Source organism: Notolepis coatsorum (genome assembly GCF_963971535.1).
Source record: "Notolepis coatsorum genome assembly, chromosome: 6".
NCBI classification, from domain to species: domain Eukaryota; kingdom Metazoa; phylum Chordata; class Actinopteri; order Aulopiformes; family Paralepididae; genus Notolepis; species Notolepis coatsorum.
The window spans coordinates 178,451,763-178,477,083 of record NC_140170.1 but is presented as its reverse complement, the minus strand read 5'-3'; the positions used below and the strand labels follow the sequence as shown (position 1 = coordinate 178,477,083).

Below are 25,321 nucleotides of genomic sequence, written 5' to 3'. Positions count from 1 at the left end.
TACATTCAGGTTTGACCAAAAGGGAATATCGTTATTGTAGCTTTCATGACACGCCAATTAATAGAGTAGAGCAATACAAACCCATGATCGGCAGTAGTGTGATTGAATTAGACTAATAGTACACTTAGTGAACTTCGCATATTATACTGTTGTCACCTTTTGCTATTCGACATTAAGCAGGGTAAACATAGGCCTGCACTTTATTCTTCTATGCCAACTAGTAAAAACAGACATTTCAGTATAGTCCTACATTTACCAGCCTGCAATATTATACTGTTTAGGCATTTCCAAATTAATATGCTATAATAGCAAACCTACAGGCCTACCTATCTGCCTAAAAATAGACCAGTAATGTGATTCGTATTCCCCCAGAACGCGTATGATGTCGTTGTGTTAACGGCGGAATGTGTTCCTGAAAATCCTAGGAAGTTGCGTTAAATATGTTTTCAATTAATGCTGCAAAATGGCCCCGCCATGTTGTCCTGCCTCAGAGGAGAGAGCTGGCTTTTTTTTCATGAATGGAACAGGGAAGAGAAACGGAACAGGCAGCAACTCTCAGCACAAGCTCACATCACCGAACACACCGAGCTCAGAGCACAGGGGTTTATTATTTCACGTGTTCTATATAACGAAGACATGTCTCATACAGAGGTATTGTATATAGATTATAGAAGCTGTGTAAACCACAACTGTCATTCACAAAAAAAGCCCACCGAGCGCGCGGCCAGCCTGGCGTCCCCCGTGGCTGAGGCTCCCATCTTTCTCAATGGCTTCATCTGTCAGAGAGGCTGAAACATCAGCTCATCATCCTTTAAACCGTATTACATACAGAGAAACACGCCAACGATGTTATATTGTTGATAATGATAATTGATCATTTCAGACGTATATACATTCTCCCCCCTTGTTCTGTCTTTTCTCTCAACGGGACACATTTGTCAGAGCTGTGCTGTTGTGTTCATCATATTAAAATATATTGTAGCATGTTAGGTCTGTTTTATTAGTTATTTAAAACCATAATTCACCCTGCTCTCCTCAGAGTCAGTCGCGTGGCTTTCGTCTTTTCTCAATGAGGCGCGTTGGTCAAAAACCCATTCTGTCGTTGATAATGGATTCATTAATAAACCAGGGTCTTTTTCATATTTCAAGGCCTTTATGACGGCCCCTTCTTTCAGACATACATCCTCTCTGTCGTTCGGTTTCTTAATAGAACACATCTATCCATGCTGTCCCGTCATTGATCATTGATAACCGGTTATATAATGTGTTCATAATTGATAATTGATTGATCATTTCAGAGCTGTGCGTTCGCCCTTTGATCCATCTCTTTTAAATGGGACACGTCTGTTAGAGCTATTCTGTCACTGATAATGATTCAAATCCCACATATTATATTAGATTAGATGAGATTCAAATGTTTTGTCATCATACAGCACAAGTACAGTACAATGAAAATAAATCTGGCATCCAACCAGAGTGCAAATTAAACTGTGAAGTGCAACATCAATATACAATGTACAGGTGATTAAACTGGATATCAAATAAATAAATAATAAATTTGAAGATGTATGTACAGAGTTGCAGTATTATTATGTACAGTGATACAGGTATAAAGACACTATGGTAGTAAGTCATACTGGCCAGCAGCGTAACTAGTAGGTAAGGGATATGTACAAATATATAGTATCTCTGTATAGTATCTACAGATATGTAACAACAGATAGTAATAGATTGTAACCTATATTCCATTAAATTAGAATCCTGACTCCAGATGCCTTGAAGCGTGTTCGGTAAGAGGTCTGATCACATGCTGTACAGGGCGACTCATTCCTCAGGTTAACATGCATGATGTGTAATAAGGTATTTAATGGTTAACAAGGCTAATGGTTTCATAATGATTATGGACTGTTTGACATGTAAAGGCCCTTCACCATGTCCGTGTGCTCTATAGTTATTATTAGCATCTTCTTTTAAACAGCTCACTTTAGTTTATCTTCACGTTTCCACCCAAATAGACACAATTCTCTACTGTTGTTCTATAGTTTACAACCTGAATACATGTCTTACCTCGTATAACCTGTTGTTGTTCTATAGTTTACAACCTGAATACATGTCCTACCTCATATAACCTGTTGTTGTTCTATAGTCTACGAATTGAATACATGTCTTACCTCGTATAACATGTTGTTGTTCTATAGTCTACTAGCTGAATACATTTTTACCTCATATAACCTGTTGTTGTTCTATAGTACTACGACTATGCTTGCACCTCATGGTACCAAAGCACCTCAAAGGCGCTAAAAACAAAATTACAAACATCTCAAAACAAACTGGTCAGACTACTGCTTGACCTTACTCCTAGAACCCACCTCACCCCTGCCCACTTTGACAACCTAGGATGGCTTAGAGTAGACGACAGAGTACAGCAACTTGCAATGGGCCTGATCTACAAGATACACTACACGACCAAGGTACCCATGTACATGTCAAAATACTTCCCAAAGGTCAGTGAATACCACGATCACAACACCAGAGGGAGCTCCACAAATCATGTTAAACCCAGATTCGGCTCAAATAAGGGACTAAACACGTTTCGCAATTATGCCACATCAATGTGGAACGCCCTACCCAAAGCTGTAAAGGAATGTGGATCACTACCCACTTTCAAAACCTCTCTCAAGGGACACCTACGGGAGACTGCAATTCAACACTGGCCCCTGTAAATATCCTAACCCAACCCCCTCCAATGTACAGTAATTTACCTAGTATGGTTTTGTCAATAGTCCAATGTACAATTTTGTTTGTTTGTACAGTGTCTCCCCCCCCCCTCAATGTACAGTTTTGCTTGTTTATACAGTGTGCCCCCCCCCCCCCCAACCACCTCCAATGTAGATTACCCAGTATGGTTGTCAATATCCCAGTGTACCCAACCCCCCCCCACCCAACCTCCTCCAATGTACAGTTTCTACGTCAAATGTATATACTCCCTTTTCCTGACTGTATTTGCAAATCTGGTATGTCATAAATGTATAGATGTAGCAGTACTGACTATCTGTATGTCATGTATGTCATATATGTCCTGATGAATTGAAAATGGGGGACCCTGATGTAAAAAAGACGAAAGTCTTTCTCTGGTCTGCATCCCCTTAACAATTGTGTGTATTGAGCTGTACTGTATTGTACCCATTCTGCAATCTGTTAATAAAGTTTTCAATCAATCAATCAATCAATCACCTGAATACATTTCCTACTTCATATAACCTATTGTTGTTCTATAGTCTACAAGCTGAATACATTTCCTACTTCATATAACCTGTTGTTGTTCTATAATCTACAAGCTGAATACATTTCCTACTTCATATAACCTGTTGTTGTTCTATAATCTACAAGCTGAATACATGTCCTACCTCATATAACCTGTTGTTGTTCTATAATCTACAAGATGAATACATGTCTTACCTCATATAACCTGTTGTTGTTCTATAGTTTACAACCTGAATACATGTCTTACCTCGTATAACATGTTGTTGTTCTATAATCCAAAAGCTGAATACATTTCCTACCTCATATAACCTGTTGTTGTTCTATAGTCTACTAGCTGAATACATGTCCTACCTCATATAACCTGTTGTTGTTCTATAGTCTACTAGCTCATATTTCCTCTTGAGTCTCTTTTACATACAGTCTGTTCAAGGTATATAAAAGGTAGGTAAGGTATAAAAGGTCCGGCTTTAACATGTCAGGACAGGGATGACACAGCTGACATGTCAGGACAGAGATGAGACAGCTGACATGTCAGGACAGTGATGTAAAAGAGACAGCTGACATGTCAGGACAGTGATGTAAAAGACAGCTGACATGTCAGGACAGGGATGTAAAAGAGACAGCTGACATGTCAGGACAGGCATGTAAAAGAGACAGCTGACATATCAGGACAGGGATGTAAAAGAGACAGCTGACATGTCAGGACAGAGATGAGACAGCTGACATGTCAGGACAGAGATGAGACAGCTGACATGTCAGGACAGAGATGTAAAAGAGACAGCTGACATGTCAGGACAGGGATGTAAAAGAGACGGCTGACATGTCAGGACAGGGATGTAAAAGAGACGGCTGACATGTCAGGACAGGGATGTAAAAGAGACAGCTGACATGTCAGGACAGAGATGTAAAAGACAGCTGACATGTCAGGACAGGGATGTAAAAGAGAGCTGACATGTCAGGACAGGGATGTAAAAGAGACGGCTGACATGTCAGGACAGGGATGAGACAGCTGACATGTCAGGACAGAGATGTAAAAGAGACAGCTGACATGTCAGGACAGAGATGTAAAAGAGACAGCTGACATGTCAGGACAGAGATGAGATGGCTGACATGTCAGGACAGAGATGTAAAAGAGACAGCTGACATGTCAGGACAGAGATGAGATGGCTGACATGTCAGGACAGAGATGTAAAAGAGACGCTGACATGTCAGGACAGAGATGTAAAAGAGATGACTGACATGTCAGGACAGAGATGTAAAAGAGACGCTGACATGTCGGGACAGAGATGTAAAAGAGACGCTGACATGTCAGGACAGTGATGTAAAAGAGACAGCTGACATGTCAGGACAGGGATGTAAAAGAGACAGCTGACATGTCAGGACAGGCATGTAAAAGAGACGACTGACATGTCAGGACAGGCATGTAAAAGACAGCTGACATGTCAGGACAGGCATGTAAAAGAGACAGCTGACATGTCAGGACAGGCATGTAAAAGACAGCTGACATGTCAGGACAGGCATGTAAAAGACAGCTGACATGTCAGGACAGGCATGTAAAAGAGACAGCTGACATGTCAGGACAGGGATGTAAAAGAGACGGCTGACATGTCAGGACAGGGATGTAAAAGACAGCTGACATGTCAGGACAGGCATGTAAAAGACAGCTGACATGTCAGGACAGGCATGTAAAAGAGACAGCTGACATGCCAGGACACAGGTGTAAAAAGGTGTCAGGACAGGGGTGTGGTGTTTTGATGAAGTGTTATGTCTGTGTGTGTCATCGAGGGATGTTAACATCTCTGAAGAAACTGAATTGCATGAATCTGCCATTGGGTGACAGTGACTTAGTAGGTAAAATGGTTGTCTGGTAGGGGTGTAACAGTACACAGAAGCCACGGCTCGGTACGTACCTCGGTATTGGGGTCACGGTTCGGTATGAGTTCGGTACAACAGAAACTAAATATTATAATTATTATTATTAATATACATTTAAAAAAAAATTAATTTAATTTATATTATATTTATGATAATTATTATAATTATTATTATTAAATAGAATAATTTTCTTTAGGCTTGCCGTGGTAGTCAGTGATACTGGTGTCATTCTGTGTTCAGGCATCCAATTGCCTACTGCCCCTTTAACAATTTATCCTTGATAAGTTTCAGTTTCACTTCTAGAGAGAATTTAACTTCAGACGAGACTGAATACTAGAGAACAGATGACATATTACAACAATGGCAGAAGATTATTTGGATTTAAACACAGTAACAGACAGTTCAACTGGAGAGGAGCTCAGATGATCTGTCCGGAAAAGTATGTTTCTTTTTTTTATTTGATGAGCTGTGCCTGTGAGTCCGGCGGGGGAGAATGTTGATGTGTTTGTTGGTGCGTGTGTGTCAGGGTTTCCGTTAGAAAAAATTGTTGCCGGCCTCAGTGTCAGTCTCAGTGATTGAAATCTACCGGTCAAATGAGAGAAATTCCAGTCAGAGTTTATTGAGCTTAAAAACAATTGATAGGCAAAAGAATGACAACAAAACAAAAGAATGACATCATCAAGGCATGTAGATTTATAATATTTTTACTTAAAACTAGGCTACTTTTGCGTATAAAGTCATTATATTCCAAATAAAATAAGTCCAGAGACTCGTGCTGCTGCCGACTTTAAATCAAATAGGTGTCTGTGGGCAGTCGCCCGACATTAATAAACAACAGTCTGTTATAATCACATTTTTATGAGCTAACGAATTCCGTTATATTGGACATTTGTATTAATTATATCAAGCGAAGAACTGAGAAATTTGGCAGAGAGAGACGGCAACATTATCGTGGGTTTGCGTGACGACTCTCTCCACCTCGCAACGACTTATTTGCAAAGAGTATGGCGCTGCAGAGCAGCTGATTCAGCTGTTATTGGCTCTTTTCTGGGGACCGCACAGCAGCGCCCCCCACCCAACATTGAATTGAAAATGGCTGAATTGGAGTACTGCTGGAATACTGCATTGTGCTGCTGCTGCTCCGGCTCTGCTCTGAATTACCGGCTAACGGAAACGCTGGTGTGTGTGTGTCTTTCCATTGGTTTCATTTGGTTAACGTTATTGGGCGAACAAGAAAACGAAAGAAAACTAAAATTGTAATGACCCTGCAGCTGTTCCAATGTATGTGCCTTTCTCCGTGCACTTTCGCCGCTTTGAACTGAAGTCAGGGACTCGGTGTGCCGCACGCTGTTCTCGCACGGACCTCGCGAGTGCCTGCATGTGCGACTCGCGTGTGTGCACTCTGGGGCGTATTCGTCGTATGGCTGCGCGTACCGCACCGTGACGGCCGTACCGTAAATTCGTGGGACGAATACACGTACTGTACCGTTACACCCCTATTGTCTGGTAATCAGAAGGTCCTCGGTTCGACAGCATATCGGGTGCAAGTGTCCCTGAGCAAGTCACTTAACCCCTAACTTCTCCCAATGAGTGGGTTGGCACCTCTGCCTTCACTGTGTGAATGTGTGAATAAGTTGTAAAGCGTTTTGGATTAAAAACTGTTATATAAATGCCGTCCATTTACCATTGTGTGCATCAACATGTATACGATGCACAGTAACAGCAACTTTGCTTGCATTTGAAGAGCGCTGTTTTTATATACGACACACCAGAGTAGGCATGTGCCGGTATGACATTTTGAGGGTATGATAACCTTGGGCAAAAATACCACGGTTTCATGGTATATCACGGTATTCGGTACATAAAAAAAATAATTTCCCCCATTGAACAATACGTCTTTTATTACAATGCACAAACACGCACAATCAGCTTTTCTGTAAGTGTTATTTATGAATGTGTGAAGACTGTCTGTATTACAGACAGGGAACTGTCTGACCACTTTCAAACTAAGTACAGAATAAAAAATACTTCCAAATAAACGTTCATGATTATGAATATGTAGGCTACATGTCAAAAGGACAATTCGTTTTGTTAATGTAATCTACTTGCACAGATGTATGTTATATAGCCTAGTACTATTCTTACTGGATTAAACATACATTTAAACAATTCATCTTTTGCGGAACTATGTGTTGGGGAATGGGGATAAGGTGTTCCGCACGGACCATATTGTTTGTTACATTCCTGTCGGCAAACTAGCGTGTTGACGTTGAGTTGATGTTTAATACATGTTTAGCATTGTCTATCCTATCCCATTTAATAGTATACTTTTGCTTGAATAGGAGAATATGAGTTTTTGAAATATTACATTTATACCCTGCATAGTAATTTCTCTATGACCCCCATCATTTTTGGAAAGGAGGTGTCGACATCAGTAAGATAAATCATCACATCGTCTGCAAAAAGGAAAACTGACCCATTACTTAAGCCAACAGTTCAATATAAATAGCAAACAGAGTAGGACTAAGACAACATCCCTGTCTGGTACCTCTTCCCAATACAATTTAATTAATTTAATTAAAAGCCAAGGTATGGCAAGGGAGTGGGTGAAGGGGGGGGTGAAGGTGGGGAGTACCCCCCTTGGTGGAAATTATTTGTCAAATCAGTTGTGCAATAGTCAATTTTGGTGAGTTGTTTTTATACAATTCACTTATATGACATTTAGGTAACATTAATGAACAAAGGAGATAACTACAGTATGTAAGTAGTAAACCTATTTTTTTTTATTCCAGTGGATCATAATGCTATAGTGTTACATATATTTATTTTTGTGAAATGTAGTGATAATCCAATCCAATCCACTTTATTTATAGAGCAAACCGTGTAAACTATATAATTACCTCTGAATATAAAAATATGAGGTTTGAGTGACGGAAGAGCCACACATTGACGGGCAAAGAGCCACATGCGGCTCGCGAGCCACATGTTGGCCACCCCTGCGCTAGACGCTTGCAAAGTGCTGTGACTTTCCACATATATATTCCATATATATGTGGAATAACGTTCTAATTATATTTTCCTGAAGTCATTTAGAAATGTCTGAAACCGTGCCAGATAAAACGGGTACTTTTAGGAAAAGTCATTGAGTGACAGAGCTGGAGCTCGACCGAGTGATGAGGATACATTTATTGAAAATGCCTAGGGGTAATTTGACCCCTTGTCGGCTGTGCTAGTGTTAAAAACAACAAAGTTGACCAAACAGGGCTCTACAGTGCAACCATTTTACTCGCATTTGCCCCTAATAATATGTGTGTGCGAACCTGAAAAATCAATTACTCGCACAGTGTGCGAGTGAAGATTACAACCTCAGTCGTGCTTTTTTCTCTCCGCTGCTAATCGTTCAAAAACTACAAGTCCCACATTGCACTCAAGCCAACGGTCCAATCACAGTAGAGTGACGTGACTGGTTTCAAGGGAAAGAAAGCAAATGACCAATCGGAAGCTTTCATTTGCTTTTTTACTTCCGGAAAGTCCGCCATTGCGCTATGCGAGACTTTCCCGAGACAGTAACATTAAGTTTTATGTAACTTATTCTAGTCTTACCAATAGCAATAGATTTTAGAACACCTAGATTTATCGATAGCAATAGTAATATAACGTTAATGCAACAAAACGAATGCCTTGCTTTGTTAATCATAACGTTGATGTAGTAGCGTATGTCGTTGTGTTGGCTGTAACGGACATGAGAATAACATAACACTGTGTACACATTAAAATTGCGATAATCGTTCTAACATTTTCAAATCGATGCAGTTGAATTTTCCCCCTAGGATCGATGCATTGCGATGCATTGTTACACCCCTACACCAAAGTCACTGGCCCACTGTGCACGTGTGTATCAGGGTTTCCGTTGTCCAGTAATTACAGTTTTTTTTACCGGGGAAATCTGTTGAAGTCCGACATATTTAAATATCTCCGGTCATAATGTCCTGCGACCTGTGGTTTGCTGATGAGAATGGCGGGCGGGAGCTTGATGGTGAATTAGCGAGAAGCATGCAACTGCAGAGCCGCAGAGCTCACAGTTGTGCCCGCACAGTGCAATACTCCAATTCAGCCATTGGCAATTCAGCCATTGGGTGGGTGGCGCTGCTGAGCGGTCCCCAGACCGGACCCGCTGGCTCTGCGGCTCTGCAGTTGCATACTATTGGGATTCGTTTATCGCTTCGTTGGGAGGCGGAGATTGGTTTCAGCGATCACGCAACGTTGAACCCCACGATAATGTTGCCGTCTCTCTCTGCCAAATTTCTCAGTTCTTCGCTTGATATAATTAATACAAATGTCCAATATAACGGAATTCGTTAGCTCATAAAAATGTGATTATAACAGACTACTGTTTAATGTCGGGCCGACTGCCCACAGACACCTATTTTTGGTTTCAAGTCAGCAGCAGCACGGAGTCTCGAGGGACTTATTTTATTTGGAATATATTAATGACTGTATACGCAAAAGTAGCCTAGTTTTAAGTTAAAATATTATAAATCTACATGCCTTGAGGATGTCATTCTTTATATAGCCTGCCTATCAATTGTTTTTAAGCTCAATAAACTGACCAGAATTTCTCACATTTGTCCGGGAGATTGAAATCTTCCAGGACAGGGAGACCGGCCCCAATATTTTCTAACGGAAACCCTGGTGTGTATGTGTGTGTGCTAACTTGGCTAGCGTTATCAACAGCAGAGGTGGGTGCAGGCGGTGTGACGTAATTGGTAGAATCGACTGTCAATCAATGGTCTACCTGACACGCAAACTCATAAACAATGTTTCTGTACTGGAGGTGTACAGTATTTCAATAGGCAACCCTGAAAGGATTATTTTTTCTAGAGGAGCAACACTAGCCAAAACATAGGCATTGTATGCATAAAAGGGGCAAAAGCTAAAGTTAAGTGACTGTTACTTTTGTAGCAGTAGTTCAATGTCACTGCCTTGTGGCTACAACTTTGCCACAGTAGGCATTAATCACTTAATAGTTCAAATGTCTGTGTCCCATTCCCGTTTGCACACGCAGATACACACACACGCACACAGTGGGCCAGTGATTTTGGTGGTATGTGCTATTGCACAGATGTGTGTCCTGTTTGCACAGGCACAGTACAAATATACATTTCTTTTTGAAAAAATATATAAACTGTTACTTGAAATATTTTTACTGTGCTCCTAAATATTTTTGTGTGCTCCTAAATTTCTTTGTGTGCTCCTAAATTTTCTCATTTAGGAGCTTGGGAAAAAGGTTAGCGTAGAGCCCTGCCAAAGTGCTGTACAAGTCCCACAACATAAGATAAAAAGATAAAAGCACACAATAAAAACATAATACAATATGTCACATAAAAAAGGCAGGTCTCTCAAACTACAGGATCTCATCAGGGTAAGGATCACAGCTTCCTGGTCACCAGAAATGGAGATGGCAGTTTAGCGCCCATAGGCTGGGTGGTGGGGTGTACTAAAATGACAAAGATCAACATGCGGACCAAAACATCAGCGCGCGTCACAAATTACATGCAAATGAGATGATTTTGTCACAAATGACAAAAAGTATTTCAGATTGATTTAAAATGTCAAATTTGGCTAGAAGCCAAGGTATGGCGAGTTCCATACCAAAATGACGCCACTGCATTCATGCAACCATTCCTTGTAAATGGCTTTGATACACTGGATTGAATCTTCTGTAAAGCCAAATCTTTCTAATGTTTGATTAGAAAAGGATTCCCAATTAACCTTATAACCAATAATTATAATTGAAGTATATCATTTATAATCTATATTTAAAATTGATATTGGTCTGAAATGACTAAAACCTTCCTTAACTACTTAACTTAATACCAACCTCTTCCTGTTGTGGTGTCAATCTTATTACTACATTTAAAAACGAACATAATAAATGGACAATATACTGTTAATATTTACTATATATAGTTATTTTACTATGATGTACTTTACCACTATGTACTATGTTACTATCCTTATACTACTACTTCTCATGCTAATATGTTTATACGACTATGCATTGAGAGTGTAACACTAAAGTTTGACACTGTTTGACGATCACTGCTACTTACCCTTATCTGTCAGATACCCCTCCTGCTGACTTGTTGTTCACAATTTGTAAGTTGCTTTGGACACAAACGTAAGCTAAATGACTAAATGTAAATGTCCTCTATGTCCTCTTTCTGTCCTCTGTCCTCTCTCTGTCCTCTCTCTGTCCTCTCTCTGTCCTCTCTCTGTCCTCTCTCTGTCCCCTCTCTGTCCTCTCTCTCTGTCCCCTCTCTGTCCTCTCTCTGTCCTCTCTCTGTCCCCTCTCTGTCCTCTCTCTCTGTCCCCTCTCTGTCCCCTCTCTGTTCTCTCTCTGTCCTCTCTGTCCTCTCTCTGTTCCCTCTCTGTCCCCTCTCTGTCCTCTCTCTGTCCCCTCTCTGTCCTCTATCTGTCCTCTCTCTGTCCCCTCTCTGTCCTCTCTCTGTCCTCTCTCTCTCCTCTCTCTCTCCTCTCTCTGTCCTCTCTGTCCTCTCTCTGTTCCCTCTCTGTCCTCTCTCTGTCCCCTCTCTGTCCCCTCTCTGTCCTCTCTCTGTCCTCTCTCTCTCCTCTCTCTCTCCTCTCTCTGTCCTCTCTCTCCTCTCTCTGTCCTCTCTGTGTCCTCTCTGTCCTCTCTCTGTCCCCTCTCTGTCCTCTCTCTGTCCTCTCTCTGTCCTCTCTCTGTTCTCTCTCTCTCCTCTCTCTGTCCTCTCTCTGTCCTCTCTGTCCTCTCTCTGTCCTCTCTCTGTCCTCTCTGTCCTCTCTCTGTCCTCTCTCTGTCCTCTCTCTGTCCTCTCTGTCCTCTCTCTGTCCTCTCTCTGTCCTCTCTCTGTCCTCTCTCTCCTCTCTCTGTCCTCTCTCTGTCCTCTCTCTGTCCTCTCTCTGTCCTCTCTCTGTCCTCTCTCTGTCCTCTCTCTGTCCCCTCTCTCTGTCCTCTCTCTGTCCTCTCTCTGTCCTCTCTCTGTCCTCTCTCTGTCCTCTCTCTCCTCTCTCTGTCCTCTCTCTGTCCTCTCTCTGTCCTCTCTCTGTCCTCTCTGTCCTCTCTCTGTCCTCTCTCTGTCCCCTCTCTGTCCTCTCTCTGTCCCCTCTCTCTGTCCCCTCTCTCTGTCCCCTCTCTGTCCTCTCTCTGTCCTCTCTCTGTCCTCTCTCTGTCCTCTCTCTGTCCTCTCTCTGTCCTCTCTCTGTCCTCTCTCTGTCCCCTCTCTCTCCTCTCTCTGTCCTCTCTCTGTCCTCTCTCTGTCCTCTCTGTGTCCTCTCTCTGTCCTCTCTCTGTCCTATCTCTGTCCTCTCTGTCCTCTCTCTGTCCTCTCTCTGTCCTCTCTCTGTGTCCTCTCTGTTCTCTCTCTGTCCCCTCTCTGTCCTCTCTCTGTCCCCTCTCTGTCCTCTCTCTGTCCTCTCTCTGTCCTCTCTCTGTCCTCTCTCTGTCCTCTCTGTCCTCTCTCTGTCCTCTCTCTGTTCTCTCTCTGTCCTCTCTCTGTCCTCTCTCTGTCCTCTCTCTGTCCTCTCTCTGTCCTCTCTCTGTCCCCTCTCTCTGTCCTCTCTCTGTCCCCTCTCTGTCCTCTCTATGTCCTCTCTCTGTCCTCTCTCTGTCCTCTCTATGTCCTCTCTCTGTCCTCTCTCTGTCCTCTCTCTGTCCTCTCTCTGTCCTCTCTCTGTCCTCTCTCTGTCCTCTCTGTGTCTTCTCTCTGTCCTCTTCCTGTCCTCTCTCTGTCCTCTATGTCCCCTCTCTCTGTCCTCTCTCTGTCCCCTCTCTCTGTCCTCTCTCTGTTCTCTCTCTGTCCTCTCTCTGTCCTCTCTCTGTCCTCTCTCTGTCCTCTCTCTGTCCTCTCTCTGTCCCCTCTCTCTGTCCTCTCTCTGTCCTCTCTCTGTCCTCTCTCTGTCCCCTCTCTGTCCTCTCTGTCCTCTCTATGTCCTCTCTCTGTCCTCTCTCTGTCCCCTCTCTGTCCTCTCTGTCCCCTCTCTGTTCTCTATCTGTCCTCTCTCTGTCCTCTCTGTCCTCTCTATGTCCTCTCTCTGTCCTCTCTCTGTCCTCTCTCTGTCCTCTCTGTCCTCTCTATGTCCTCTCTCTCTGTCCCCTCTCTCTGTCCCCTCTCTGTGTCCTCTCTGTCCTCTCTCTGTCCTCTCTCTGTCCTCTCTCTGTCCTCTCTCTGTCCCCTCTCTGTCCTCTCTCTGTCCCCTCTCTCTGTCCTCTCTCTGTCCTCTCTCTGTCCTCTCTCTGTCCTCTCTCTGTCCCCTCTCTCTCTCCTCTCTCTCTCCTCTCTCTGTCCTCTCTCTGTCCTCTCTCTGTCCCCCCTCTCTGTTCTCTCTCTGTTCTCTCTCTGTCCTCTCTCTCTCCTCTCTCTGTCCTCTCTCTGTCCTCTCTCTGTCCCCCCTCTCTGTCCTCTCTGTGTCCTCCCCTCTCTGTCCTCCAGGAGGCTTCAACAAGTTCCAGTCCGAGTACCCGGAGCACTGTGAGACTAACCTGGACACCTCGTGCCCCAGCAGCTCCCCGCCGGCCTCCGTCCTCGGCCTGGGCGGCCTCCGCATCAGCTCCGACTGCTCCGACGGCGAGTCTGACCGCGAGCCGGGCAGCGCCACGGAGTCCGAGGGCAGCCCGCTGCCCAACAACCAGGCCGCCTTCCCCGTTCAGATCCTGCCGTACCTCTACCTGGGCTGTGCCAAGGACTCCACCAACCTGGACGTCCTGGGGAAGCACAACATCAAGTACATCCTGAACGTCACGCCCAACCTGCCCAACGTGTTCGAACACGACGGAGACTTCAAGTACAAGCAGATCCCCATCTCGGACCACTGGAGCCAGAACCTGGCGCAGTTCTTCCCTGAGGCCATCTCCTTTATTGGTAGGCAGGGGGGGGGGGGTTGTGGAATTGTGATTGTGTGTGTGTTAGGGCTGTCTTAAATACTTCGAAGCTTCGAAGCTTCGTTCGATGGCACAAGCTTCGAACATTAAAAAAAAAATCGAAGTTTAAAAAAAAAGAAAAAGACATAATACGACAAACGACAACAGCGATCCACCTTGAATTAAATCACACAGCCGTGTTGGCTGCGTCACAGTCACGAAAGGGGCTACTTAATTCATTAATCCAATCCACTTTATTTATAGAGCACATTTAAAAACAACAAAGTTTACCAAAGTGCTGTACAAGTCCCACAACATAAGATAAAAAAAAAAAAAAAAAAAATATTAAAAAAATAATAATAATAATAATTAATTTTTTTTTAATTCGAAGCTCGGCCCCGAAGCTTCGATTGCTTCGAAGGTCAGCCCTAGTGTGTGTGTGTGTTGATGTTTGTGTTAACGTTTGTGTATTCTTATGTTTGTGTGTTTGTTTGTAAACTTGACTGCAGCCACAATCATATGAAGAGATTTATATTCCATAATGAAATCTCTATAATCTGAGGGAGGTGACACGAGATGACTGAGACAGGGGAGTAGACGTGACATTATTGTACACGATAACTAGTTATTTGTTGTCTCGCTACCGTTGCTGACGAGATATAATGTTTGTGGATGAAATCATTGGGAGTTATTATTACACATTTGTCTTTGTTTCGGAGTGACAGACTTCATGTTGACCGTTTCACCAAATCACTTCAATTCAATCTCAGGCACCGCTGGAACCCTGGAGAACTTACATTCCAACTAGGGATGTCACGATTAATTGACTGAATCACATAAATCGATTACAAAGAATAATCGTTTATTTTCCAGCACCTCTTTCTTCCTTTGTATTGAACAGGCATATTCAATCATTTATTTCCCTGCCTGTCTACCCCACACCCAAGATTTTACAAACTTGGGCTTCATCAAGCAGTGTTCCTGGCTTCAAAAAGCACAACTAATTGATTAATTAAAGCTAATTGATTGCTTATGTCCCCCCATGACATCATTGATGGCAATAATTCTCAACAGCTTGTTAATCTGAAGACTTTAAAACTCTGGCCAAACAGCAAGGAGTACCTACTGTATGTGGCTACATGAGTGGAGCTCCGGACTCATGATCAGAAGATCGCCGGTTCGAGCCCCTGGGTCAAGGCCGTTGTCGGAAAGTTGTGTTGTTGTCCAGCAGGGGGCACTCTGTCTTCTGGACTAGTCAGTAACAATGCCCCTGTTACGGTGATAGGGACACCGTACAGCTGCGAGTGCCGTCCTTCGGATGAGACGCTAAACCGAGGTCCTGAGAGTAGGGGGTTCCCCCGACGTTCCTGGCCAAATTCCCAATCAGGTCTCTGACATCAAGGCCACCTAATCATCCCTTCCCCTTAATTGGCTGATATCAATCCCTGTCGCCTGAGCCGTTCAGCCATTGTGTAGTGTGATGTGTGGCAGCCATTGAGCCTGCGTAGCCCAAGGTTGGGTGCTACCAGTGGTGGTGAAGGAGACCATTTCCACCCTACATTGTGGGGAGCGCTTTGAGTGTCTAAAAAAGCGCTATATAAATGTAATGAATTATTTATTATTATTATTATTATTATTATTATTATTATTATTATTATTATTATTATTATTATTATTATTATTATTATTATTATTATTATTATTATTATTATTATTATTATTATTATTATTATGTCATTTCTCCCCAGTGTCTAAATATCATTGCAGATTGTCAAATCCATACAAAGACTAAGACAAGGCAAAACCCATCCCATAATATGCCCCCTGTAAGTAACTCTCTGATTCCAATGGTTCAGTCTCAGTCTAATCAGTTCAGTTCAATCGAATCAGTTCACAGTCAATCGTTTAATATTTCTAATATCAGTCATAGTTTAATGCTGGAAAAACATTTCAAACAATCTTCAATCTATTTCAGTTGTTTCAAACATTTCCAACATTCCTCGTCTCAGTTCTCAGGAAATTAGGGAATTCCCTGTCCGTCAGGGCCATGGGAACGCCACGGTTTGTGTTTGGTTTTTGGAATGTCTAGAATGTTTGTTGGTTTGTTGTTTTTAGAGTAATGCTGCTGTTTGGCAGGAAGGAGACATGATATCTGTAGGGCTCAGGGTCACGTCTGTAGGGTTCAGGGGTCATATTGATGTCTGTAGGGTTCAGGGGTCATATTGATATCTGTAGGTCTAGGGATGGGTACCGTTCACATTTGAACCGATACGGTACCGGTACCCAACGGTACCTTTTTTCCGTACTTTAGTCTCTACAAATGTAATCTACCTACCTCAGTTGTAAAAAAAAAAATCCAAACTTAATATTTAATGAATAAATAATGTATTATTATTACTTTATTATTATTTACATCTTACTGATGTAAAGCACTTTGAACTGCAATCCCCTGTATGAAAGGTGCTATACAAATAAAGTTATTATTATTTATTTAGAACAACATATATATATATATACTGTATATATATTAGGGCTGACCCCTATTAGTCGATTAGTCGACTAATCGGTCGAAAGGAGCCGTAGTCGACTGCCAACCTCTTGTCGAATAAAAAAAATATGTATATTTATAATTTTATTTTATTTTTTTTATTTTTTTTGTATTCTTTCCAAAAGAAAAGAGGCCTAGAAGCGTAGCTAACGCTAATGGCACGCATACCAGAGGCTAACTGCCTAAGAAAACAGGCACAGAGGCACTGAAAGAGGATTTCATCCATCTAATGAACACACTAGACCAGACAAATATCAAGATGTATCCATCAGTGGACCAATTGCATGCTTTTGCAGAGGACAAGAAGCCTTCAGTCGACTCCTTCAGACATTAAGCACCCTCACAGCCCAAATGGAATGATTTTCTTTTAAAACTATACTTTTATCTTTACTTTTTTTAGTCGACTAATAGTCGACTAACGGCAAATTTTGGCCAATCATAGTCGACTATCCAAATCCTTAGTCGGGGACAGCCCTAATATATATATATACACAGTCAGTCACACACATATCCAACATGCAACCTCAACTGCAAGCAGGAGCAGTGTCTCTGTCACTCTGCATGTCGACTGCTCCACTGTCTGTGTGTCTGTCAACTGAACTCTGCTTTGGTCCAATCACATTCCCCCACCCACAGTCTGCGAATCAGAGGCAGAGTAGGGTGGGTCTTCACGACAAGTTTGGTTGTCTCTCACCTGGGGCAGTGCAGAGCCTGCACTGCTATAATGAATATTTTTAGAAGGCTCTGGGGCAATGTAGCGCATAATTATGTTTATTATATATATCTATGGTGTAGCGTATGTTAGCGGGCCTCCGTCATCTTACTACACTTACTGTAGTAAGTAAGTAACTTACTCTCATGCTTGCTCGCACACACACACGCTCTCTCTCTCGCGCTCTCTCTCTCTCACTTTCACTCTCACACTCGCGCGCGCACACACACACACACACACACACACACACACACACACACACACACACACACACACACACACACACACACACACACACACACACACACACACACACACACACACACACACACGCACACACAAAGTGCCAACACTTGGTTTGCACAAGCTGAACCGCTTAAAGTGTGGTTTCGTTTTGCGGTAAACTAAATGAATAAATAAATAAATAACCTAAAATTGGCACCGTTGGATCTCACGTGAATCGATACTCGGTAGTACCGACGTGTTTCGGTAGGTACCTTTCAAAGTAACTAATTTGGTACTAGGGATGAACCGATCGAAAAACATGATCCAATTCTTAGCGGAGATCTCACTCGCTGAGTTCTGTCTCAGACACACGGAGCTGCACACAGAGCTGCGGCATCTGCTCCTCCTCCTCCTCCTCCAGCCCCTCCCGCACCGTGTAAACACGGGTCTAGTCTAGTCTAGTGGTTCAGTTCAGTTCAGTTCAGAGTGGGACCTCCGTGAGCTAACGTTAGCTACCGTTACAAAATGACCCAGTCAACTATTCACTTTTAGTTTAATACATGATGAGGCATTGTCTAACGGTATCTAGCCGGCTAGCTACTGATAGCTCCTGATATCAACAAATGCTCCAGCAATAGTCTAGTACTAGTGTATGATACCTCCGTTAGCTCACGTTCGCTCACGTTAGCTCACGTTAGCTCACGTTAGCTCACTGTTCAAAACGAAATGTCCCATTCAACTAAATAGTTCACTGAGGCGTTGTCTTAACGTTATCTAGCCGGCTAGCAGTAGCTACAGATAGCTCCTGATATCAATGTCTTATAACATTGATTCGATGCGTATTCGAGCCCCGGCTTGCATCGCAGTCACAAACAGGGCTAGCTGAGGGAGTAGGGTATATCTGCAGAGCCGCAGATATACCCTGCTGAGGGCATGCTGAATGTGATTTGATCAAAGCAGAGTATACACACAGACAGTGAAGATAGCGAGCATTTTGACTTGTTGTGTGGTGGCGATGTCTTGCAGATAATACAACTACAAGTATAATTATATAATATATATATTTTATAAAAAAAAGAAAAAGAAAAAAAAAAAATCTTTTTTTGTATCAAAAACGATCGATATCGGATCGGTATCGGCCGATATGGCTCAAGACGATCGGTGATCGGTATCGGTGGCAAAAAACGTGATTGGGGCATCCCTATTCGGTACCCATCCCTATGTAGGGCTCAGGGTCATGTCTGTAGGGTTCACGGTCATGTTGATGTCTGTAGGGTTCAGGGGTCATGTTGATGTCTGTAGGGTTCAGGGTCATGTCTGTAGGGTTCAGGGTCATGTTGATGTCTGTAGGGTTCAGGGGTCATGTTGATGTCTGTAGGGTTCAGGGGTCATGTTGATATCTGTAGGGTTCAGGGGTCATGTTGATGTCTGTAGGGTTCAGGGTCATGTCTGTAGGGATCAGGGGTCATGTTGATGTCTGTAGGGCTCAGGGTCATGTCTAGGGTTCAGGGTAGAGCCATATGAAATCCGCGTTCACGGAATCGCGGAATTGAGCAATAAAAATGGAATCGGCTGTAAACGTGGAATATTGCAGAATTTGCCGTAATCTGGACTGAAATTCCGTGTTCGGGAGAACATGGAACGTTTGGTGCAACGCGAACATGACCGGGGACGCTACAGCGCGTTACACACAACACGCAGCAATGTCCAAGCGTCTAGCTGCTTCGGTGTTAACGTCGGAAGAAATTCCACACTAAGCCCTAAATTCAGAGCAGCGCAGTATCCTAATGACTTGTATATGACCGGCGATAAGGTGTTTTGCAAATTCTGTCAACATGCCGCGGACTGGACTCGCAAAACACGTGCGAAGATCACTCTCCAAAAGCCATGTCATGAACACGGAAAAACACTGTGCTTCAAAACAGAGTAGGGTATATCTGCAGTGCCGCAGCCCAGCCATGTCAGGAAGTATTCAGGCGTCAGGGCCAGGTGTAGGGGTCAGGTGTAGGGGTCAGGGTCAGGTGTAGGGGTCAGGTGTAGCACTCAGGGTCAGGTGTAGGGGTCAGGTGTAGGGGTCAGGGTCAGGTGTAGGGGTCAGGGCCAGGGGTAGGGTTGGGCATCGTTTGGATTTGAACGATTCCGGTTCCGATTCTCCATATCGATTCCTGTTCTGAACGATTCTCGATTCCGATTCTTTGAGGTGCAGGTCACAGCTTATTTCGCAGGAGAATTTTATTTTGTTTGAAAATTTTACATTTTTTTCATACTATTCACATTTTCAGTTGACTTGATACAGTTTAATTTGGTTGCTGTACTGTAACTAGGGTATTAATTAACAAAGTAAAAAAAAAAAAAAAAAAAAAAATTGAATTTTTTAAAGAATCGAAATGCAGATATGTTACTTCCAGAACCGGAAGTTAGGAACCGGTTCCTAATTAGAACCGGTTTTCGGTGCCCAACCCTAGCCAGGGGTAATCTTGAAGTCCTTCATGAAGCTTGTCTCCAGATCTCATTCTGCTGGGAGATGGAGATGATGATGCAGGTTTCAAGACATTTCACTAATTTAAGAATATGATAACAATATGATGATGTGAGGTGTTTAAAGACCTTGATAATGAAGATTCTTCATTAAAGAATAATATAGATAAAAAATAAAGATAATCTTGAAACAATAAACGTCAAGGGTCATTTAGGGGAGTAACCTTCAATGTCAGTGAATATGACATCTGTAGAGGTCATGGCAGGGGTCATGGCAGGGGTTTGTTGGAGTGGGCTCTGGGTTTAAAGGGGAGTGTCACCCATTTTAAGAATTCACATATGCACTGTGCCCCAGGACAGTTCAGTCAGTATGTTCTTCTTGTGCCCCAGGACAGTTCAGTCAGTATGTTCTTCCTGTGCCCCAGGACAGTTCAGTCAGTATGTTCTTCCTGTGCCCCAGGACAGTTCAGTCAGTATGTTCTTCCTGTGCCTCAGGACAGTTGAGTCAGTATGTTCTTCCTGTGCCCCAGGACAGTTGAGTCAGTATGTTCTTCCTGTGCCCCAGGACAGTTGAGTCAGTATGTTCTTCCTGTGCCCCAGGACAGTTCAGTCAGTATGTTCTCCCTGTGCCCCAGGACAGTTCAGTCAGTATGTTCTTCCTGTGCCCCAGGACAGTTCGGTCAGTATGTTCTTCTTGTGCCCCAGGACAGTTCAGTCAGTATGTTCTTCCTGTGCCCCAGGACAGTTCAGTCAGTATGTTCTTCCTGTGCCCCAGGACAGTTCAGTATGTTCTTCCTGTGCCCCAGGACAGTTCAGTCAGTATGTTCTTCCTGTGCCCCAGGACAGTTCAGTCAGTATGTTCTTCCTGTGCTCCAGGACAGTTGAGTCAGTATGTTCTTCCTGTGCTCCAGGACAGTTCAGTCAGTATGTTCTTCCTGTGCCCCAGGACAGTTGAGTCAGTATGTTCTTCCTGTGCCCCAGGACAGTTCAGTCAGTATGTTCTTCCTGTGCCCCAGGACAGTTCAGTCAGTATGTTCTTCCTGTGCTCCAGGACAGTTCAGTCAGTATGTTCTTCCTGTGCCCCAGGACAGTTCAGTCAGTATGTTCTTCCTGTGCCCCAGGACAGTTCAGTCAGTATGTTCTTCCTGTGCCCCAGGACAGTTCAGTCAGTGTGTTCTTCCTGTGCCCCAGGACAGTTCAGTCAGTATGTTCTTCCTGTGCTCTGTTTCAGCTCTGTTTCAGCTCTGCATCCATGAGGAAAACGTTAATGTAAACGTTCATTTGTCTTTTTTCCCCCCCTCTTTTACTGAAAATGTATCGTTTAGAATGATGCACCATTTAATTGATAAAATAATGGTTGGATGAATGGATGGAATAATCATCAGTAGCAGGCAGCGGCTACTGACTGACTGAGTTGAGCAACGGGTGACCTTGGTAACATGGAGGGGAAACCAGACAACCTCTGATGTCATCATGATGTCATATCCGCAGCTGCCACATAGATAGACGGTGGATGTTGGGTGTGTATACAACAGTGGCGTTGGCCGCCGTTAACCTCGTCCCACAGACATGTCCTCGGGGCGCCAGCCTCTCTGTGAATCAGAACCACCCCGTCTGGAGACGTTTGTGCTCTTGTGTTTAGTTGAGTCTGGACTCCGACTCGGAACAAGAGCGCTTTTTTTCATTCTTGTCTTTTATTTTGGCAAGCGAGAGAACGCACGCACACACACACACACACACACACACACACCCTCTGACAGTGAGTTAGAGAGGTAGCTGACTCCTATAGCACAGAGAGAGAAAGAGAGAGAGAGAGACTATTTATCACACGCAGAGGGGGGAGGGAGGATGAGATATCCATCAGAGAGAGAGAGAGAGAGAGAGAGAGGGAGGTGGAGGAGGCAAGGAAGGAAGGAAGTGTTATCTGTGTGTGTGTTGATGGGACAGAGGGGTGGAGCTGATAGCAGGCAGATGGATGAAGGGATGTTAATGGAGGAGAAGAGTCTTTCTCTGTATGGAGAGGCAGGGAGCTATACTTCAGAGGCTGCTGAGTTCAGCTCTGAGTTCAGCTCTGTGACTTTCATTCAGGAGGTCATTGATTCATTCTATTGACATTAGTACTTTGTGTAATTTTTTTCTGATGCTCATTGTGATTTGTTCTCTCTTTTCCTCCCCTCCTCTCCTGTCGTCCCCTCTCCTATCCTCCTCTCATGTCGTCTCCTCTCCTCTCCTCCTCTCCTGTTGTCTCCTCTCCTCTCCTCCTCTCATGTCGTCTCCTCTCCTCTCCTCCTCTCATGTCGTCTCCTCTCCTCTCCTCCTCTCATGTCGTCTCCTCTCCTCTCCTCCTCTCCTGTCGTCTCCTCTCCTCTCCTCCTCTCATGTCGTCTCCTCTCCTCTCCTCTCCTGTTCTCTCCTCTCCTCGTCCTGTCATCTCCTCTCATCTTCTCCTCTCATCTCCTCCTCTCCTCCCCTGTCATCTCCTGTCCTCTCCTCGCCTCCCCTGTCACCTCCTCTCCTCTCCTCTCCTCCTGTCCTCTCCTCTCCTCCTGTCCTCTCCTCCTCTCCTCTTCTCCGCCTGTCATCTCCTCTCCTCTCCTCTCCTCTACTCCTCTCCTGTCATCTCCTCTCCTCCTGTCCTCTCCTCCTCTCCTCTCCTCTCCTCCGCCTGTCATCTCCTCTCCTGTCATCTCCTCTCCTCTCCTCCTGTCTCCTCTCCTCTCCTCCTGTCATCTACTGTCATCTCCTCTCTCCTCCTCTCCTCTACTCCTCTCCTGTCATCTCCTCTCCTGTCATCTCCTCTCCTCTCCTGTCATCTCCTCTCCTCTCCTCCTGTCTCCTCTCCTCTCCTCCTGTCCCCCTCTCCTGTAATCTCCTCTCCTCTCCCCCTCTCCTGTCATCTCCTGTCATCTCCTCTCCTCTCCTCTCCTGTCCTCTCCTCTCATCCTCTCATCTGCTCCTCTCCTCTCCTGTCTCCTGTCCTCTCCTGTCCTCCTCTCCTCCTGTCTCCTCTCCTCTCCTGTCCTCTCCTCTCCTCCTGTCTCCTCTCCTCTCATCCGCTCATCCTCTCATCTGCTCCTCTCCTCTCCTCTCCTCTCCTCTCCTGTCATCTCCTCTCCTGTCTCCTCTCCTCTCCTCTCCTGTCCTCTCCTCTCCTGTCATCTCCTCTCCTGTCTCCTCTCCTCTCCGCTCATCCTCTCATCTGCTCCTCTCCTCTCCTGTCATCTCCTCTCCTGTCTCATCTCCTCTCATCTGCTCCTCTCCTCTCCTCTCTTCTCCTCCTGTCTCCTCTCCTCTCCTCTCCTCCTGTCTCCTCTCCTCTCCTCTCCCTCTCTAGACGAGGCCAGATCTAAGAAGTGTGGCATCCTGGTCCACTGCCTGGCAGGGATCAGTCGTTCTGTGACCGTGACCGTGGCCTACCTGATGCAGAAGCTCAACCTGTCGCTCAACGACGCCTACGACTTTGTCAAGCGGAAGAAGTCCAACATCTCGCCCAACTTCAACTTCATGGGTCAGCTCCTGGACTTTGAGCGGACGCTGGGTCTGAACAGCCCCTGTGACAACCACGCCTCCTCCTCCCCGACCAATGACCAGCTCTTCTTCACCACGCCGACCAATCACAACGTGTTTCAGCTGGACACTCTGGAATCCACATGAGGGCGGGGATCGGTTGATTTATTTTCCCGGGGGGTGGTTTCGGTCGTGTTGTTACCACGGTAACGGCAGCCGCCGCCGCGCCAAAGAGCACGGCAGCCGGTTTTAATGGATGATTTTTATCTGCCGGTGATCAGTGATCCTGGCTACGGGGAGGAAGAGGAGAGGATGAAGGTCACGGCGGGTGATCTCCTGCAGGAGAACAGGGGCGCTGCGGTGGAGCTAAAGCTTTTTAATTCTTACACAGAGGACCACACACGGCCGGACGGCGTCCTGTTTCGCGCCCCCAGGGAGGGGAGCGTGCGGTGGACCCGAGTACAGCCCTGCTTTGGAACAGAGGCAGACGGGAGAAATCACAGACTGAGTGACAGACAGACAGACAGACAGACAGACAGACAGCTACATACAGACAGACAGACAGACAGACAGACAGACAGACAGACAGACAGACAGACAGACAGACAGACAGACAGACAGACAGACAGACAGACAGACAGACAGACAGACAGACAGACAGACAGACAGACAGACAGACAGCTACATACAAAGATAGGAACATTGAACCTCCAGTGATGATCTAACGGGGCGGCCAGCTGAGCTGAGCTGAGCCACTAGGAGAGAATCTGAGGATTCTACTGAGGTCGAAATGTCACTCTACTGAATGTGGAGTTTTTACAAACCAAGGATTAACACACAGACACACACACACACACACACACACACACACACACGTATGTATGTTGTATGTATGTTGTATGTATGTATGTATGTATGTATGTATGTATGTACATAAATGAATACGTATGGGCAAGTCCTTAACAAAGTGAGTACGTCTATATGCATTTCTTGTATATTTCTGTGTACATTTATGCACAAATGTATACCTTATATATATATATATATATTATTATTATACGCATAAAGTCCTAATCTTTTGTCCAAAAAAAGGTGAATTAATCCCACGCGATAGGGGCCTCAGAGAGCGAGAGACTAAAGAAGAGCGCCTCCTGGCTGCGAGGAGGAGGAGGTTGTTGGTTTAGGTAGTGAACCCCCTGCTGGAGGGAGGCGTTCAGAGGAGAGGAGGGGGCCGGTCCCAGGCCGGTCCCAGGCCGGTCCCAGGCTGCAACGGGCCCCAACAGCTTCACTGGGGGGTGTGCAGGGACAATTGGGGTCAGGGTTAGGGTTAAGGCTGGGGTCAGACTAGGGTTAAGGCTGGGGTCAGGGGTTAAGGCTGGGGTTAGGGTTAAGGCTGGGGTCAGACTAGGGTTAAGGCTGGGGTCAGGGCTAGAGTTAAGGCTGGGATCAGACTAGGGTTAAGGCTGGGGTCAGACTAGGGTTAAGGCTGGGGTCAGACTAGGGTTAAGGCTGGGGTCAGGGCTAGAGTTAAGGCTGGGATCAGACTAGGGTTAAGGCTGGGGTCAGACTAGGGTTAAGGCTGGGGTCAGACTAGGGTTAAGGCTGGGGTCAGGGCTAGAGTTAAGGCTGGGATCAGACTAGGGTTAAGGCTGGGGTCAGACTAGGGTTAAGGCTGGGATCAGACTAGGGTTAAGGCTGGGGTCAGACTAGGGTTAAGGCTGGGGTCAGACTAGAGTTAAGGCTGGGATCAGACTAGAGTTAAGGCTGGGATCAGACTAGGGTTAAGGCTGGGGTCAGACTAGAGTTAAGG

At 44.8% G+C, this 25,321-nt stretch overlaps 1 protein-coding gene across 1 annotated transcript in view; it reads left to right on the top strand.

The window, feature by feature from the left end:
* Positions 1-24,806, top strand: part of dusp7 (dual specificity phosphatase 7) — a 26,542-nt gene extending 1,736 nt beyond the window's left edge. Inside the window, exons 2-3 of the mRNA XM_084317747.1 lie at positions 13,614-14,042; positions 23,339-24,806. Coding sequence (XP_084173873.1) covers positions 13,614-14,042; positions 23,339-23,658 — 749 coding nt within the window. The 3' untranslated portion in view covers positions 23,659-24,806. The remainder of the gene's footprint in view (positions 1-13,613; positions 14,043-23,338) is intronic.
* The last annotated feature ends 515 nt before the right edge of the window (positions 24,807-25,321 follow it).